This window comes from Melospiza melodia, chromosome 12 (assembly GCF_035770615.1).
Source record: "Melospiza melodia melodia isolate bMelMel2 chromosome 12, bMelMel2.pri, whole genome shotgun sequence".
NCBI lineage: Eukaryota > Metazoa > Chordata > Aves > Passeriformes > Passerellidae > Melospiza > Melospiza melodia.
This window is the reverse complement of record NC_086205.1, coordinates 9,243,762-9,260,448: the sequence shown is the minus strand read 5'-3', so window position 1 is coordinate 9,260,448 and position 16,687 is coordinate 9,243,762. Positions and strand designations below refer to the sequence as shown.

Sequence of the window (16,687 nt, the reverse complement as noted above, 5' to 3'; positions counted from 1 at the left end):
TCACTACTCTGAAGTTTCTTATATAAGTTGTGGAATATGCTTTTGTTATATAATAGCTATATTGAAGATTTTATTTGTGCAGTTTATTTTTCATTCACAGAGTAAAGCCTTGCATAGGGACTTAATATTTATGGCATTGCCATTCAGAGTTAATGCTTCTTACAACTGGATTTTACTTCCTGTTGTTCAGAGCATTGATTTCACATCTGAAAATCCAAGGCATGCAGAAGTACTGGTGCTTCTGATTTTTCTTTTGTTAAATATTTATAGCTTAGTCATGTTAATGGAGTCTCTGTGAAGGTTCTGTTTTTGAGAAGTTAAGCAAGAGCATTCAGCATTCACTGTGGCTTTTCACAGGGTTCGGGAAATAAATGACTCAGTTCCATGTGGATTATATCCAGGGTCTCTTGAGAATTATGGAGAGCAGCTTTGATCAGTGGTGTGTCATGTTCCTGAACTTCCCTGGAAGTTTCCAAGAAGGCAGGACTCAAGACTTACCACCTTTCATTTTAGCTTCTTCTCCAACAACCCTTCTTTCTTCATGTTCAAGAATTGATTTTTTTCTAAGAGCTCCCCTTTGATAATGTTGTTTTAGAACTTAACAGTTACTTACAAACATTCTGATGATGCTTTCAGAGGGAGATGAAGAAGATGAAGCCAACAAAATAGAAGCTTTACATAAGAGAAGAAACCTTCTGGCTGCCTTTAGCAAGCTGATAATTTATGACATTGTGGACATGCATGCAGCAGCAGATATCTTCAAACACTATATGAAGGTACAGGCCCTGCATCCTCCTGTCCTGTTCCTTACTCCACTTTTTGGCTGTAGTGAATTCCTTTCCCCCCAATGTACAAGGAGCACACACCTCTGTGCTGGTGTCTGTTCACACCTGCTTCCTCAGGGGGTGTTGGATCAATGTCGTGTTGTTGCTTGGAATTGGCGGCCATGGGTCACCTTCATCAAGTGCTTAGTTTGGGGCAGGAAATGCTCTTTTGTAGGGTTTTCAACATGTTTGTTACAAAAGAAAATAAATACAGAAGTTCCCTACCTTATCACAGGGTTCAGTTTAAATTTTGATACTGAAATGTTGCCCCCCACTCACATAAAAAATCTGGATTTGAGCAACTGCTGCCTTTTCAAATCAAGAATTAGAAGTAATCTTTCCCTTGGGAAAACTGTAAGAAATTGTATAAGAGATTTTGATTAAAAGTTTTTGATTTTTTTTCACATTTGTTTTTAGTACTACAATGACTACGGAGATATCATTAAGGAAACCCTGAGCAAAACCAGGCAAATAGATAAAATCCAGTGTGCAAAGACACTCATTCTCAGTTTGCAACAGGTAAGAGCATTGATTTTTTTTTGTTAGAAATGCCTCACTGCAAAAAGCCCTGGCCAGGATTTCCTCTGATGCACTTTACAGGGAAGCAGAAATGCTGCATTTCCTTAGGACATTCTTTCATTTTCCTGCTCCCCAGTTCAGACTGTCACTGCCCCTGTGTCTCAGTAATCTCTGTCTCCATAGGCCCACACTGGCAAGGCTTGGGCAGGTAAAAATGGAAGGGAGGGACAGAAGAGCCTTGGAGGCAGTTTGGTCCAAGCTGATTCATGGCATTTGTTTATTGATCCTGAGTCAACAAGAAGAATTAGGATGGCTTTTTCTTCTTAACCTTTGCTGAAGTAATGCATCTTCCTTATACTTTGTCTAAATACTGATGAATTTTTCAAATTTCGAGCTAATTAAGTCTTCCAATACTGTTAGACATGTTTTTTCCCAGAAAAATTCTCTTTGCATCACCCATAAATTACTGCCTGGTGATGAAATCTATCAAGCAACAGCACAAAGTGCACTAAATACCACTTAGGCCCTTGAAGTACCAGCTATAGCCATTGCACAGAGAAATTACTTCTGCTAATTAGATGCTTTCAAATGAGCTGGACCTCCCCAAATCCCTTCCTAAGGGATTTGCTGTAGCAATCTGGAAGCTGAGAGAGATCTGTGCAAACCTGAGAAAAACAGATGTACTTCCAGAAGAGTCAGAGAGTGTCAAAGCAGCCCATGTCTGCAAGACTTGGAGAGGAGGAAGCAGCTGCCACAGATCAGTCAGGCTGACAAAATTCCATGAAAAATGTAATGAGAGGAGCTCTTTGCAAGAGCCTCAGTGACAAGTAGCAGCCAGTGTGGATTTGTCAAGGAGGAATCCTGTCCAATTAAGCTGCTGTCATTAATTACATGGTAACAGAGCTTGTGGAGATGAGAGAAACAGTGGCTGTAATGGAGCCTGATTTAATATCCTCACTGACACTGTCTGCCAGGATGCTCTCAGCAACCAGTGAGAGATGGGGTGTAAATGGCAGTGCCAGGAGAGGTAGAACTGGCTGGAAAAGCATCAAGCACTTCAGTACTGTGCTGGGAGAGCCTTGGAGGCAGCAGAGCTGGGCAAAGAGGCACTGAGGCTACAGTGGAGGAGCTGCAGTTTGGATCCCCAAATTCAGAGCACCACCAGTCTGATGGGTGATGGGGGTGCTAAGAGAACAGCACGAGAATGCAGGAGCTTCTTGATGAGTTGGGAGAATGATAGATGGAATTCAGGGAGGGTGGGTGCAGAATTGCACCAAAATAACTCCACACAGGTACAAGATGGGGACAGCTGGCAAACAGCAGAGGGACAGAAGAAATTCTGGCAGGTGACAGGGACTCCATTGTGTCTCAGTCATCACAAAGGCCATTCTCAGATGGAGCAGGTTTAGAACCCAAGCCGTTCTCAATAAAAGTGTTTCCCAGCTCACAGATATCAACCTCTGAACTCTCTCTGCAGCTGTTCAATGAGCTTGTTCAGGAGCAAGGTCCCAACCTGGACAGGACCTCTGCCCACGTCAGTGGCATTAAGGAGCTGGCCCGGCGGTTTGCCCTCACTTTTGGCTTGGATCAGATCAAGACAAGAGAGGCTGTGGCCACACTACACAAGTGAGTGGTGGTAAATAAACTGGATTTTTACACTACTTCAGATTAAAACTCCTGTTCAGCATTCCCTTTCTCAGGATACATAATCTCAACAGGCAATTATATGGAATAATTCTATATTTTTTTCTACTTTAATTGGAGGGGTCTACATGTATGTAGGTAGAAAGGAAACAAACTAGCTGCTACCTAATTATTTATTGGAATTTATCGGCATGGTTATGTTTATCTCAGGTGGGTTGTGTGTAACAACTGAGTATGGTTCTTTGTTCCACACCAATGTGGATTCTGGAGGAACCAAGGGCTGTTATGTAAAGGTACTCTAAAAATCTTTAGGAAGTCCTTTAAAGTGGACTGAAAATGTTTATGCAACTGCTGCATAGAAAAGCATGGAAAGGTTCTGCTAAATTTAAATTGTAACTTTGCCATGCCATAAAAAAGTTCAGATGCTAATGTTTGGTGTCTCAGAGACTCAGTCCTTGACACCGAGATCAGCATGGCTCGGTCAGGACGCACCAGGCACTGTCCTCAGCCAGGCAGGGGTCAGGGGACACTTGTGCCTTGCTGGGTGAGGGAAGGGACAGTGCTCTCTTCAGTCACAGGTGACAGAGCAGAACCAAGTGTGTCCCTGCTCTGGGGACTCAGTTCTCTGCTCTGGCTGCAGGGGTTGGCTCCTGTTTGATCTGACACGTTCCATGGAGCTCCTGCTCTGCCCAGTTCCCTCTTACAGGGACTGGCCATGTGCTTATCTGAGGGGGTCTCACAAATCCACAGGGAACTCTGCATTCCCCTTTGTCCAAAAGCTGCTGTTTGCTGCTAATGGGGAATTACCTTGTGATGGGACCTGAGGATTCAAACAGTTTCATCACTCAGCTCAGATTTAGGGCAACTTGTTTGTGTTGGGTTGGGCTTCTTTTTCTGCTTTTTTGGGTTTGGGGATTTTTTGGGGGACTTTTGTTGGAAATGTCTGAACATGTTAATATTTCTGTACTGTAGAGATGGCATAGAGTTTGCCTTCAAATACCAGAATCAGAAAGGACAAGACTATCCACCTCCTAACCTTGCTTTCCTGGAAGTGCTCAGTGAATTTTCTTCCAAACTCCTGCGACAGGACAAAAAGACCGTGTAAGTAATGCTCTGTTTTCTTCCCTGGCCTCTGTTAATCCCTGCACTGTGGATTCCAACTCTTTCCTTTGAGGTCCCTACAATCTAACAGGGGCTACTGAAAATCCCTGAGACATTTCACATACATACTTACTCATCTTTTTGTGTTTTAAAGTAATAAAACTAAATAGGAAAAGAAAAATCAGACTCGCTAATGAGGTGAGCTTGAGACCTCCCAAAACAATGTTATTTAAAATTTCTCATGGGATATTGAAAATAAAAAGTCCTTTTTTTTGCTAGAAGAAAAGAAATTACACATCAGCAGTGCAGGGAATTTAGAGGTTGTCACCACTGCAGAAACATGTTTCTGTCTTCATTTACAGAAATTGTAAACCTATATTTGTTGTTTCTTTTCATATATTGGAAGAGGACTCCAGTGAAACACCAGCCAAGCACTATGTGCTCAGTGTGGACCTAAATTCACTGAATAACTTTGTGACCAGTTTAGAAGTGCAGTTGCCAGATCTGCTGATTTATGGTTATAGGTGCCTTTCCAGTCAGTTCTGTGACCCCACTGAATGTTAGTCAACACAAAATCAACTGGAATGGCCTCAACTGATTCTTTCTGTCAGATCTTGCTGTGAAGGTTTGACAGATGTTTTTCTGTGAAGACATTTCTTTTAAAGGACTTTTCTATTAGGGTTAACAACTATGAACATTACAGCTTTGCAGTAAGAAATGCAGCTTGGTTAACTTTGTATAATTTTTGTGTACACACTTGAACCAATTTCACTTTTTCATTGTATCGATAATTTCATTGTATCAATCATTTCAAGTCAGTGAACACTGTAGGACAAATAGTTAAAGGAGCTAGGAAATGGGATGATCCAGTTAGGCTGGCTTGGCACTCCATTTGTGCATCTGCTCTCCATTGTTACATCCTGGAATCTTGTCAGCCTCTATCCTCTTCCTCAGGACAGGACTTAAGGATAAAAGGATTTTATGGCTTGTCTTCTTAGCTGAGCTGTAGGTTCTCTACATGGTGGTTCAAGTGCCTCTGCCTGTTTCCTGTTGAATTTAGTGAAGTTTAGCCTTTCAGCAGGGTCAGCCCTTCCACAAGTTTCCAGTGTCTGATATTTAAAGTTACATCATGCTGCCCCTGACAGCTTCTGTTAACCTGAGCCTTTGAGTGAAATTCAGTTCTTTGGGACATTCTGTTCCTTCACCTTCAATGTTGCCATTTAAATTCTTTCTCAAAGGTTCCCCTGCCCACAAACACAACCAGTGGCTGTTCCTGCAGGAGTATAAGGATTGCTGTGGTGGAATATCTATACCTGGGCTATTGACCTCAGCTGAATCTGATGATCATGAAAATAAATAGGTCCTTTAGGGCCTGATCTGTGTCAGCCTGCTGTGTTGGGATCAGTTCAGCCCTGCCCCAGACCCCACAGGCTGTGGTGACCATGAGAAGGGTCAGCACAATTTGCTGACGTGTGAGGATTCTGTGGAGGTGGCTCCGCTCCTGCCCAGAGTGCTCCACTGACAGGACAGGAGGGGGATGCTGGATTTGCCCTTTTCTGTAGCTCCAATCCACAGGGACCTCTCCCCCACCACAGGGGCTGCCTGTGTGCAGGAAGGTCCATGACCACCATCTGCTGGAGAAGTCTCATGTTCAGCATCACTTCCCTCCCTCCCGGCCCAGAGGCCCTCCCCAGACTCAGCAGAGGACTCTTGGCTGCAGCCAGAAGTGCTCTGGAGCCCTCACAGTCTCAGGAACACGTGGCTGCCTGCCTGCCCAGGTTCTCCAGCTTGGCTTCCCTGCCTCAACGCCCAAATGATCCACCTGAGGGCCTGCAGGTGTCAGGGCACTGCTCCAGGACACCCTTCCTGACAGGCTCCAGCACACACTGCTGTTCCACAGGGCTCCTGCTTCCTTCTGCTGGGCTGCTGGCTCTTTCCTCTGGGCTAGAAAAGGGAGAAGCTTCCAGTTTGGGAATGAAGCAGCCACATTGATTTAATTTAGTTTTTCTAGCCTGTTAATCTGGCTAATCATTTTATGAGTAACCTTCAGAAGTGGTGATAACCATTTATGGATTTATTCAAATCTATGGATTTCACATAAAACTGTTCATGTAAGGTGCCAGATTCATTCAGCTGGAGGAAAAGAATTTGTACTAACACTCTGTTACAAACCCATTAAGGCAGATACAGGCAGGGAAATCCTCAGGAACTAATGTAGGACAGAATAGAGGAGATTATCCTTGGAGGCACTTATTTCCACTTATTTCTCTCATAGACACAGTTGGCTTAGATGGAACCCTGACTTTTGGGTGAGTGTCAGGTGAAGCAGAGCCTCGACGTGGGTGAGGTCCACTGAGCTCAGAGTTGATAGGAAGTGCCAGTGTGAAGCTCCCCCAAATGCTGAGCAGATGTCTCAAGTTTGGCATCCAGGCAGTAAAGAGCTCCCAGGTGGTGTCGTTCTCCACCTTCACAATTTGGCCATAAATCTGCAATCTGGTTCTATAAATACAAGCTGGAGGCAGAAAAACTTCTTCCTTTCCAAGACTCTTCTGCAGGTAGATTCTCTGAAGCCATGAAGAGCTCAAGTGGCACAGTTGGGTACCATAAAATAGAGAACACACTAAGATTTTTCCCATTGCTGCCAGGTTTGGGAATTAATATACACATGGAAAAGGAAAGGGGAAGCATTGACAATATTCAATAAAAGAGTAGACAGGAACCTGCTGTTTCTTGAACAAAGTTATGCCATTCACTGAATCAAAAAACTGATGTGATGTCACCCTCCCATGAGCAATGTGGCTCCTGGGCCTGTTCTGGGGCTGGGCTGTGTAACAACTCTGAGCTGCCATGAGCTACAGAGGAAATCCTGCCTTTCCATGTGGAATGTGTGGAGTTGACTCCCACTGCTGGCAACCTGGCAAGGTGGTGTTAAAGGAAATTGTGACTGAGGGGTACAGGAAGTGATGCTGAAGTACCTGAGTTCTCTTACCAAACCTCTGAATGTTTGGCTCTGCAGCCAAACTCATTAGAATCACATTTATAGATTTGCATGTTCATTTTAGAGATTACATCTGATTCCATAATTAAATAATCAATGGAAAAAGAAAACAGTTTCTATGTCCTCCATACCAGGAGGGTGTTGTTCGTTCCTCCTTTCAGTGAACATGTGTGCACTGGACTTTTCATGGCAGTGGACCAGGTGTTCAAATTTCTTATGGAAAAATAAATGGCTGCATTTGATGAACCCATTTCTCTTGTTCCAGGATGCCACGGGACATCCTGCATCCTTGCAGCGGCTCTGATGCAGCCTGGCTGCTGACACAGCAGCCATATCCGGGTGATATGGGGAGATTGCTGCACTCTGTACCCCTTGTCTTTCCTTTCCAGGCACACCTACCTGGAGAAGTTCCTGACAGAGCAGATGATGGAGAGGAGAGAGGACGTGTGGCTGCCGCTGATCTCGTACCGGAACTCGCTGGTGACGGGCGGCGAGGACGACAGGATGTCAGTGAACAGCGGCAGCAGCAGCAGCAAGGCCTCCTCCGTGAGGAACAAGAAGGGCCGACCCCCTCTCCACAAAAAGAGAGTGGAAGGTTTGTGAGGGCACAGGGCACAGGGCTTTGGCCTGCTGGACACTCAGGAGAGGGGGCTCTACCAGTTCATGCAGAAACACGTGATACGTTCTGGATGTGGCACAACCAAGGCATCTGTTCTGCTGCATGTGTCTTTAATAGAAATACCACCACAGCTCCCTGCTCTTGTTTGTCTTGACCAAAACTGGCAATCAGAACTGTTAAAAGCTGTTACTGCTGGTGTCTGTGGAGTTACCTGCTCTTTCTCACTCCTGGAACGCTGGATTTCTGCCTATGGTTCCCTCTGGGGAGTTGTTAATTCTCAGGGATTTGGAACAGATTCCAGGCAGAAATTCTCATCTCTGTTGTTGCAGGGCCATTGGGAACAGTAAAAGGACACCATTTTTGTTTAAAATAGTACTGATAATCTAGTCTTGTCTGCATTTACTCTTCCTGGGACCTCAGATGTGTTCATCAGGAATCTGGCTGTGATAGCAAATTTCTTACAAGGCTGCATCTGTTCCTGGTCAATCTGTGTGCTGTAGTGTGGACTTTTGTGAATGCTAATTTGCTGTTCCACTATACAGTAGATGTGAGTGGGATCTTAAATTTCAGGGTTTTTCCAAGTTCAGTATCTATGGCAATCCCTCAGTAGGAATGTAGTGTCCATTAGCCTGAATATACAGCAATTTCCCATAATAGTCCTCAAAAGTTTGCCCATACAGCCAGGTCCATTCTCTACTGCAGCTCATGGTGAGCAGTCTCTGCACCAGGTCCTTCTCACAGCCAGCCTCAAATGTAGGTACATAAAATACTGGCTCCTTTCTTCAGGCACTGTTTTCCTTCTTTCAGGATGCCAAGATTTTCACAGAATTCAGCCACTGAGGTTTTCTTCTTTCCTCTTGTTGCCATTTTCATTCTATTCTACTGTATTTTACCAATATCTTATTTTTTTACCCTGGGGTGTGTAGTAGCATCTTTGTCTCTCAGTAAGGCAAATCTCAGGCTTAAGATGTAGTTTTGGGGCTTTCCTTATCTCATACTCTTTTTGTGTCACCCTCTTTCAGTGATCAGTAGAAGAGAGAATTGATTTCCAACACTTTCCATTTGAGAAACTTTTGTTTGTTTGGGTTTTGTTTGTTTGTGGTTTTTTTTTTTTTGTTTTTTGTTTTTGTTTTTTTTTTTTTTTTCTTTAATTTCCACCCTAAAGGATCTAACAGGAGAAAGATCACTGCAGAAATTACTGTGGCATCAAAGAACCATATCCAGTCCCCTCAGGTTCCTTTCTCACCTAAATCCAGCATGGACTGGCTTGGAGAACATTCCCTGTTGCTTCTGAGAGGAAATGTGCTCTGTGCCATTTCTTCAAAATGCCTTAAGAAAATCAACACATTTTTTAAAAAAATTCCTAACATAAAAATGATTGAAATGTAAAATTGAGAATAAATAGGCAGCTTTTTAGACATTTATGCCTAAAGGGTAGTAAAAGGCAATGGAAGGGTGAACAGATCCATGGAGATCCCCATCTACTTTTCTCACCATGCATTTCCTGTTAGTAAATCTGTGATCTTGTCATCTGTGTTGTCATCTCCTGTCTTTCACTCCAGCAACTGAATTTTTTGTGTTTCTCTGGCTGCACACTTCCTGCTCTAACCCATTCTCAAGTCCTCCCTCTTCCCTCCTCTCTGCTTTGCTTCCTTCCCAACACAAGCACAGGATCCCAGCTAGACCATCAGTCATCTTTACCTCATTTTTATTGCTAAGTGTCACCTCCCTGCTCCACTCCAGTGGTTCTGACCGTCCTAAAGATCTGGAGTGACCAGATTTGGGGTTTGTGCTCCACCTTGCCTTAGCTTTTAACTGTATCTTGGTTGCTGTAGGTGCATGAGATTATCAATCTCCAATTGTAAACTCAGGAATTGGGAATTACCTTGATTGTTTATGTCCAAGATACCCAGCAGCTGAGGCCGTGCTGCAGTATGACTTTGTTTGCCATGGGGTTTGTGTTTGTTCCCTTTAAATTGTTGTTATTGCTGGGAATAGAGGCTAGTAATACTTAAAAGAACAGAATCTAAAATTAGAACTGAAAAACTTACAATTCCAAGCATTTATCCAGGTGATCCCTCAGTGCACACTTGTTTGAATGCTGCCCTGCATGTGGTCAGAACTGAGCAGTGATTTCAGTGTTCTCTCTCTAGATGAGAGCCTGGAAGGCTCCTGGCTGAACAGGAATGAGAACATCCATACTCCAGGGACACTGCAGACACCTCAGCTCACCTCCACTGTCCTGAGAGAGAACACCAGACAGATGGGAGAGCAGATCCAGGAGCACGAGTCGGAGCAGGGATCTGAACAGGATTTTTTACACAAGTAAGTCTTGGAATTTCAGCATCAGGTACAGTCAGGCAGGCAAAGGAATTGCTTGTGGTTTATAGGGATATTGTCAGCCTGTGGCTCCAGAGATACAGTGCTGATTTGCAAAGCCACCTAGAAATGCCTTGGCCACAACTCAGCAATACTTGGATTGTCTTCAGGTCTCAGAAAAATATGTTGTAATGGAATCATAGTAGAAATTCCCTATGTTAAAACTTCCATATAGCCATACAGTTGTGGTCAAATCAGCCTAGTGCTTCTGTCCCAGGCTGGGTGGAATTGTTTCTTTGGAAGACCTGTAGATACTCTCTTTTCTTTCCCCCTGCCTGATATCAGAGTTAAGGTTCTCCAGACACCAGAATATTTTCTAAATTTCCAGCTGCTGAGCTAGTAATTCCTGATTTGAGGTAATTGCCCTAAGTTATCTATTCTTTTTGTCCCTTTGCTCCCATTTTATCACCTCCATTTAGAGGGAAAACACTGGTTATTTTCTGTCAGTGGGTGTTGGCAGCAGGTGCTGCCAGGATGCAGCAGGTGAGCACAGACTGGCTGTGGGTCACAGGCTGCTGGTGGCATCAGCAGGGCAGCCTGGAAGGTATTTATACATGGTGAGGTACTGGCCCTTAAGTTGTAAAAGCCATTTGTTTTTCACATTGTGTGATATTTTTGTCACTTACTAATTTGGATCCATTCTTGCTCATATTTTGCCTCATCTGACACACTAAAGTACTATTTAATAAGAAACTTTGGAGGTGCTCCTGCTCCAGGTGCCTGCCCCTAATGGACGAGCAATGTCAGTGTTTCCATACCTGCTTTTATTGCAAGTTAATTGATTTTTTTGTGCACATACAGTGAGAGGAGACAGAGTGTGGAAGGGAATCCAGAAGATGTGTACAATGGTGCATGGGATTTAATTATCCTAATCTGAAGCATGGCCGGACACAGAACTTGGAGACAGAAACTGCCCCAGAACAGGCAGCTCAGAACTGTTACTGCTGTGGGTCCTAACTTACTCCCTGTGTGTCAGTCCCCAGATGCAGATCTCATGGCTGGGCCAGCAGAAGCTGGAGGATCTCAATCGAAAGGACAGGACAGGAATGAACTACATGAAAGGCAGAAGTGGCGTCAGGCACGCAGTGTAAGTGCTCACAGGCTGCTGCTCTCAGCACCACGTGCAGGACTCCAGTGAAATGTTCCCTTTCCTGCTCCTTGCCAGTGGTTTCTGTGCCATTTCACCCTTGTGGGAGAGCAGAGGGACAGTTTGCAGTGCTGGGATGGATCCAGCCCAGCACTGCCATTCTCTGACTGTGGCCAGACACCAGGCCCAGTGAAGGTGCAGTTCCCCATTCCTCAGAGGGTTCCATGGTTTGTGTGCTGTGTAATTCCCTGGGAGCTCTGCCCATGAGCCAGTTCCTGTTGCTGTGCTCTCCATCCTTTTTGCCAAGTTGTCCCCCTGTGCAGTAATGGAGGGAACACACATGGCTGAACACTGGGGCACCACGTGCTCTGTGCTGATCCCACCGAGTCCTTTAGCAGGGGGACTGGAATTCTTACAGCCTTTGGAACTGGGCTTGAAGGCACTGCTGGGGTCCCAGGGCTTTACCAGTGACCCTGGCAAACAGTGTCACTCCTCCTTGGTAAAAGGGCAGGCAAACACAAGAGCAGTTACTGCCCAGTAACAACTGCAGTTGCTGCTCACAGTGCTGTCAGTGGGACTTGCTGCTTCAGCCTGGGCCAGGGTTTGGGGAGGGGAGTTCATGTGTGATTTTCCTCTGTTTGGTATTCCAAAGAGCCTGTTGGCTTTACCCTCAGCATCAGCATTAAATGATAGACTTGAGCATTCTTTTTAATGACAAAGATCAGGCCTAGGAAGTATTTTAGCCCAGAAATGATTGACTCTCTCTTTAATCAGACGAGGTCTAATGGAAGATGACGCTGAGCCCATCTTTGAAGATGTAATGATGTCCTCACGAGGCCAGCTAGAAGACATGAATGAAGAATTCGAGGACACAATGGTCATTGATCTGGTCAGTAAATCTTATCAATGGCAAGTTTAAAACAGTGGAAAACTAATTTAAAAGGAATTTTAGAAGTGTAAACAAAAATTTCCAAAATTTTGAGTCTGGCCTCCAGTTGTCTGAACATTAGAATGGTAATGATGTGAGAACTTCCCAGAGCCTCCAGCTGCAGGCTTGAGCCCAGTGGGTTTGTTCCAGAGCCACACCAAGGAGCATTGCTTAATGTTCCTTCTTCCCAAGACTGTGTTCTTGGGCAGCTTCTGGCAGCAGCAGCATCACACACCTCAGACTTGTCAGCCCACAAGGATCAGGTTATGAGTTACAGGCTGTGCTGACAAAGCTCTTTATTGCATCCATGATGTGTCAGATGGGCACAGCCAATGGGTCTCCCTCTTTCCCTTTCCTGGTCAGTTTGGTTTTGAGGAGGTGGGCTGGGCAGGGCATCCTTACTCAAGGTCTCAGGTCACAGCCAGAGGGAGCACAGGCACTGGTGTGTGGATGGGAGCTCCTTAAACAGGAATTGCTCCCAAACAGGTCCCATCATCATTGGCAGCCTCAGTCCCTTCCAGTTCTGTGCTGACTGTTGGGAGAGGTTCCTTGTAGCACTTACAGCCTTAACTGGCCTCCCCTCTGGAAATGACTCCTCCCTTGCAAAATGGGATAAAGGAGCTGTTTGCTTTACACACTTCACCATTTTTTTGGCTGTTTCTCCTTTCACATTTAAACAACAAGCCCTAGGTTATATTAGGACTGGGCTACAGTGTCTTGGGAAAGGCTGCTGCATAGTGAGGTTATTGCCAGCACTCATTTAATTACCAAGTAACATCCCAGGCAAGGAAGGAGTTGATGAAACCAGTGAGGCTCACACTTACTCCTGTGCTTGTGGGGAAGGACACTACAAAGGGTTTAAGCCTCAGAAATATTTCAGTATCTTCTGTACCCTTTCTGTTGGTTAATCCATTTTTGACCATGTCAGAGCTCGTTTCAATATGAACTTGAAGCATAAAGAGTTAAGAGGGAGTTTCTGTGCAGTCTGGCCTAGAGTCCCAATACAGAAACATCCTTAAGTCAGCAGGAACCTTGGGCAAGTCCTTAACTGTGAGCACGTAGTTAGAGTCCATCAGCTTTTACCATTCTTTCAATAACAAAGAGTGGAGGGAGTGCTGTCCTGCGTTTGCCCCAGAGGTTTTGTGGCACAGGGGAAGGTGGGGCAGGGACAGGGCCCTGTGGCAGGCAGGGCTCTGTGTGTCCCGTGCTGTTCCAACTCCCGTGTGTTGCAGCCGCCGTCGCGGAACCGGCGCGAGCGCGCGGAGCTGCGGCCGGACTTCTTCGACTCGGCGGCGATCATCGAGGACGACTCAGTAAGGGCTGGTTCCTTCTGCTTGCTTTGAGCTCTGCTTTGAGTGTCCCGCCCCAGTAACCGCTGTGTTTTCCCCCTTTGCAGGGATTTGGCATGCCCATGTTCTGAAGTCTGGCGAAGACCTTTTACAAACTTGGAACTCTATTGTTTAGAGCTAGAGGCCTATATACTGTGATAGCTTGTATGAAAACCACATTTTTGATGTGATACGGTTTGATTTTTAACCAAATGATTGAGGTCAACCCCTTGGTGTAGTGACGGAGAGAAGAGGAGCTTCTTATTGACACACGGGAATGTTGGCCAATCCAGTCACCTCAGAAGGGCTGACCTAAAAAATCATTTGTATCCCTGTTCTTGACTGTCCTAATACGGATTTTTTTTTCTGGATGAGGAGGAAGTTTTAAATTGTTAAGACAGCTGTCAAAATAAACACTGTTCTACATATGTTTTCTGAAAACAACATTGAGTGAAAACAGAACTTTTTTAACTTTATTTTTCTGCTGTACAATTTAAAACGGTTTTAACATTTGCCTTTTTATGTTTTCAAAGCTAGCCATTTTTATTAAACCTATGCCTATCAGCCACTGACTAGCAAGGCTGCTGTAAGCAGGTCGTTCTGGCTACAGAAAAGTGTTTTGGAACACACTGGATTTGATTAACATTATGGTACGCTTATGTCCTCTCATAGGCATGGAGAAGAACACTCTCAGAGAAGAGGTTAGAATTCTAATGACGTGCATCTCTGCCAAAAAATTTCAGATTCTGATATGATAAACCCAGATTTTATACTCTTGAGAAGATTTATTTTTATTTATAATGGGACATAAAGTAAGAGATGTCCATGAAGCCACTTTTCCAACAGATGCTGTGTAACATTCATTTTATATAGCACATGGGGACACAAAACCAGTAAATTTTCTATTGGTACTTGCTCTGTGCATTTTTAGCAACTTATACCAGCAAATAAAGTATTCTCAGTAAAACACACAAATGGTTCTCAAGTAATCACTTTGCTGTTTTTACTACCTACTTCAAGCCTGCCAACACAAGGTACATAAACAGCAACTTTCCTATTAAAAAAAAACTAGTTCAAGGGTGGGGGAAAGGATCACTTTAGCATACTAAAAGTAATTTTAACTGTACCATAAAACAGAGTCTACTTTCCATGCCGTAAATACCCTTTTCCGCTATTTTTGTAAATTAATTTTGCCAGTTAGAAGTACTGTATGTGCTGCATAGAAATTTGTGCTTAGATGGTGAAGTTCTTAAGCTTACAATGGACTACAGCTACATTTTCAGTGTTAACTGTGCATATTGAGAGTAATTCTTTGGAAAAAAATATGATTTTTCAAAAAAGCTAAAAACATCAAAAAAAAATTCCAAAAAAAACCCCAAAACATTCTCAGCTAATTCATTGTACTAAGATATTTTTCAATGTCTTCAATAATTTGGAATTTCATTATGCTTCGATTTTATGACTCGATGTAGTAGCTGCTCCTTACCCAGCCTGGCCTGGCACCAGCAGTGCTGGCCCTCCACAGCTCCAGATCTCCAACAATTGGCCCCAAAAGCTTCATCTTTCTGCACTCAGTAGCAGTTGGGATACAAAGCAGACTGACCCACTTGGAGCACAGCAGTTTCAGAGGTGCTTTGGTTTTAGCAACTGCAGAATAATCACGGAGCTTTTTCTGTTTCAAGCTTTCTGGACACCAGCCCAACCCCTCAGTGCCCAGCATGGGCAGGGAAAGAGCCCAAATTGACCCAGCCCAGCACCTCACCCAGCTGAGCTTGGCTCTCACAACACGTGCAGTTCTCAGACACGGTTGCCAAAAATGTTTGACCAGGTAATTCAGCCATTCCTTAGTGTGGGTTGGGGATCTATTAATCCAAGAAGTAGCTGGAACTTTATAAACCCTGTTACCTCCCTCTGTGCACCCCCATGGCCTGGGGGCAGGAATGGCTGCAGGACCTGTCCCAGGGTCACTCTGTGAGCATGGTGGCACAACAGATGCTGCCCAGTTTGAGTCAGAGTCTCAGACAAACCTTGTGCTTCACAGTCCTCTGTGTGGAAAACTGATTCCTAATTTAACATTGTAGAATACTGTATAACAAACATTTATTATCATGGTACCTGCAATGGGTCTCCAGTTCAGTTTGCAGTCAATAGGTTTTTGTATTATGAGTGTCTCCTTGATTGGTTTTGCTAGTAATTCTGTAAATTGTACATTTACAATATGAGGTTTTTTTTTCCTTTTGTACAATTTAAAACTGATGCTTCACCTTTCATTTAATAAACTATTCAAAATCATGAGTATGATGAGCACCCTCTTCACTATAGTTTTTTTTAAGTGCTTGTTTGGACCATCACATTTTGTCATCCCATGTAGTAGTAGGAATTCAAGGAGTTATTAAAGGCAAAACTGACAGGTAGCTTTCATGTAGTCCAGGCTTCACAACCAGACCTGTACTCCACTCCCTTACCCTCTCAGCCTCCAGAGTGATGGAAACCCTCTCTGGGCTTCTTTCTCCCCTCCACCATCATGTGGTTTGGTTGGGGGGGTAGAGGGGTGGTGAATGTGGGATTGCTGTAAACCTGGGAAGGCACCACCCCAGATGCAAGAGCTGCACTGCTAAAACTTACAATTTCTTGAAATGCCACAAGGTTTGAGAAGAAGTTCTCTCTTCTGCCCTATATGTCTGAAGTGACCTGGAGTCTGTAGGAAGAAACTGCCATGGCAAAGGCTTCAAAGTTCTAACAACCAGCTGGGCTAAATGGAGTTTCACAGATTCCTGAAACAAAATGTCCATGTTACTCCCATGTCTCAGGGAGCAAGGTGCTATTTTTGTCCAACCCATGAAAGATTTCATCTCTGTAGTGCTAAAGAAAACTGACTGCTTTATCAATCACCTGGCCCACTTCCTAAGGACAAATCACTGGAGTCATGAAAAGGAACAAGATGCAGCTGCTGAGGCACAGGGCTGATTCAAAGTCTCAACTACTCCCAAGACAAGAGTCTGAAAGCTCAGTCTCCAAATGCTTGTAAGTTATGGCAACTCCTGCACTGAGGAACACATTAAGTAACTAACTTGCCTTGCTGCTAAGTTCAAGGGCTACACATTATTTAAGGGATTTTATTTTGTACCTCTTGTTTTTTTAGGTGACTGGACTTCAAGGAAACTCTCAGAAGCCTCATCAAAGCAGCTTTCAAACCTGTTTCCAGCATGTCCTGGTAGAGCAACTGCCTGTTTGGAAATGGAGAGGATCTAAAAGCCCAA

The 16,687-nt window shown here is 44.2% G+C and overlaps 1 protein-coding gene across 3 annotated transcripts in view; it reads left to right on the top strand.

The window, feature by feature from the left end:
• Nucleotides 1-15,722, top strand: part of STAG1 (STAG1 cohesin complex component) — a 150,779-nt gene extending 135,057 nt beyond the window's left edge. For all 3 annotated transcript variants that reach the window (XM_063166706.1, XM_063166705.1, XM_063166704.1), the window contains 10 exons: nucleotides 637-776; nucleotides 1,242-1,343; nucleotides 2,821-2,969; nucleotides 3,960-4,088; nucleotides 7,476-7,681; nucleotides 9,859-10,030; nucleotides 11,061-11,171; nucleotides 11,946-12,060; nucleotides 13,332-13,412; nucleotides 13,496-15,722. In XM_063166706.1, the coding sequence (XP_063022776.1) occupies nucleotides 637-776; nucleotides 1,242-1,343; nucleotides 2,821-2,969; nucleotides 3,960-4,088; nucleotides 7,476-7,681; nucleotides 9,859-10,030; nucleotides 11,061-11,171; nucleotides 11,946-12,060; nucleotides 13,332-13,412; nucleotides 13,496-13,519 (1,229 nt within the window). In that variant the 3' untranslated portion in view covers nucleotides 13,520-15,722. The remainder of the gene's footprint in view (nucleotides 1-636; nucleotides 777-1,241; nucleotides 1,344-2,820; nucleotides 2,970-3,959; nucleotides 4,089-7,475; nucleotides 7,682-9,858; nucleotides 10,031-11,060; nucleotides 11,172-11,945; nucleotides 12,061-13,331; nucleotides 13,413-13,495) is intronic.
• Nucleotides 15,723-16,687: the final 965 nt, after the last annotated feature.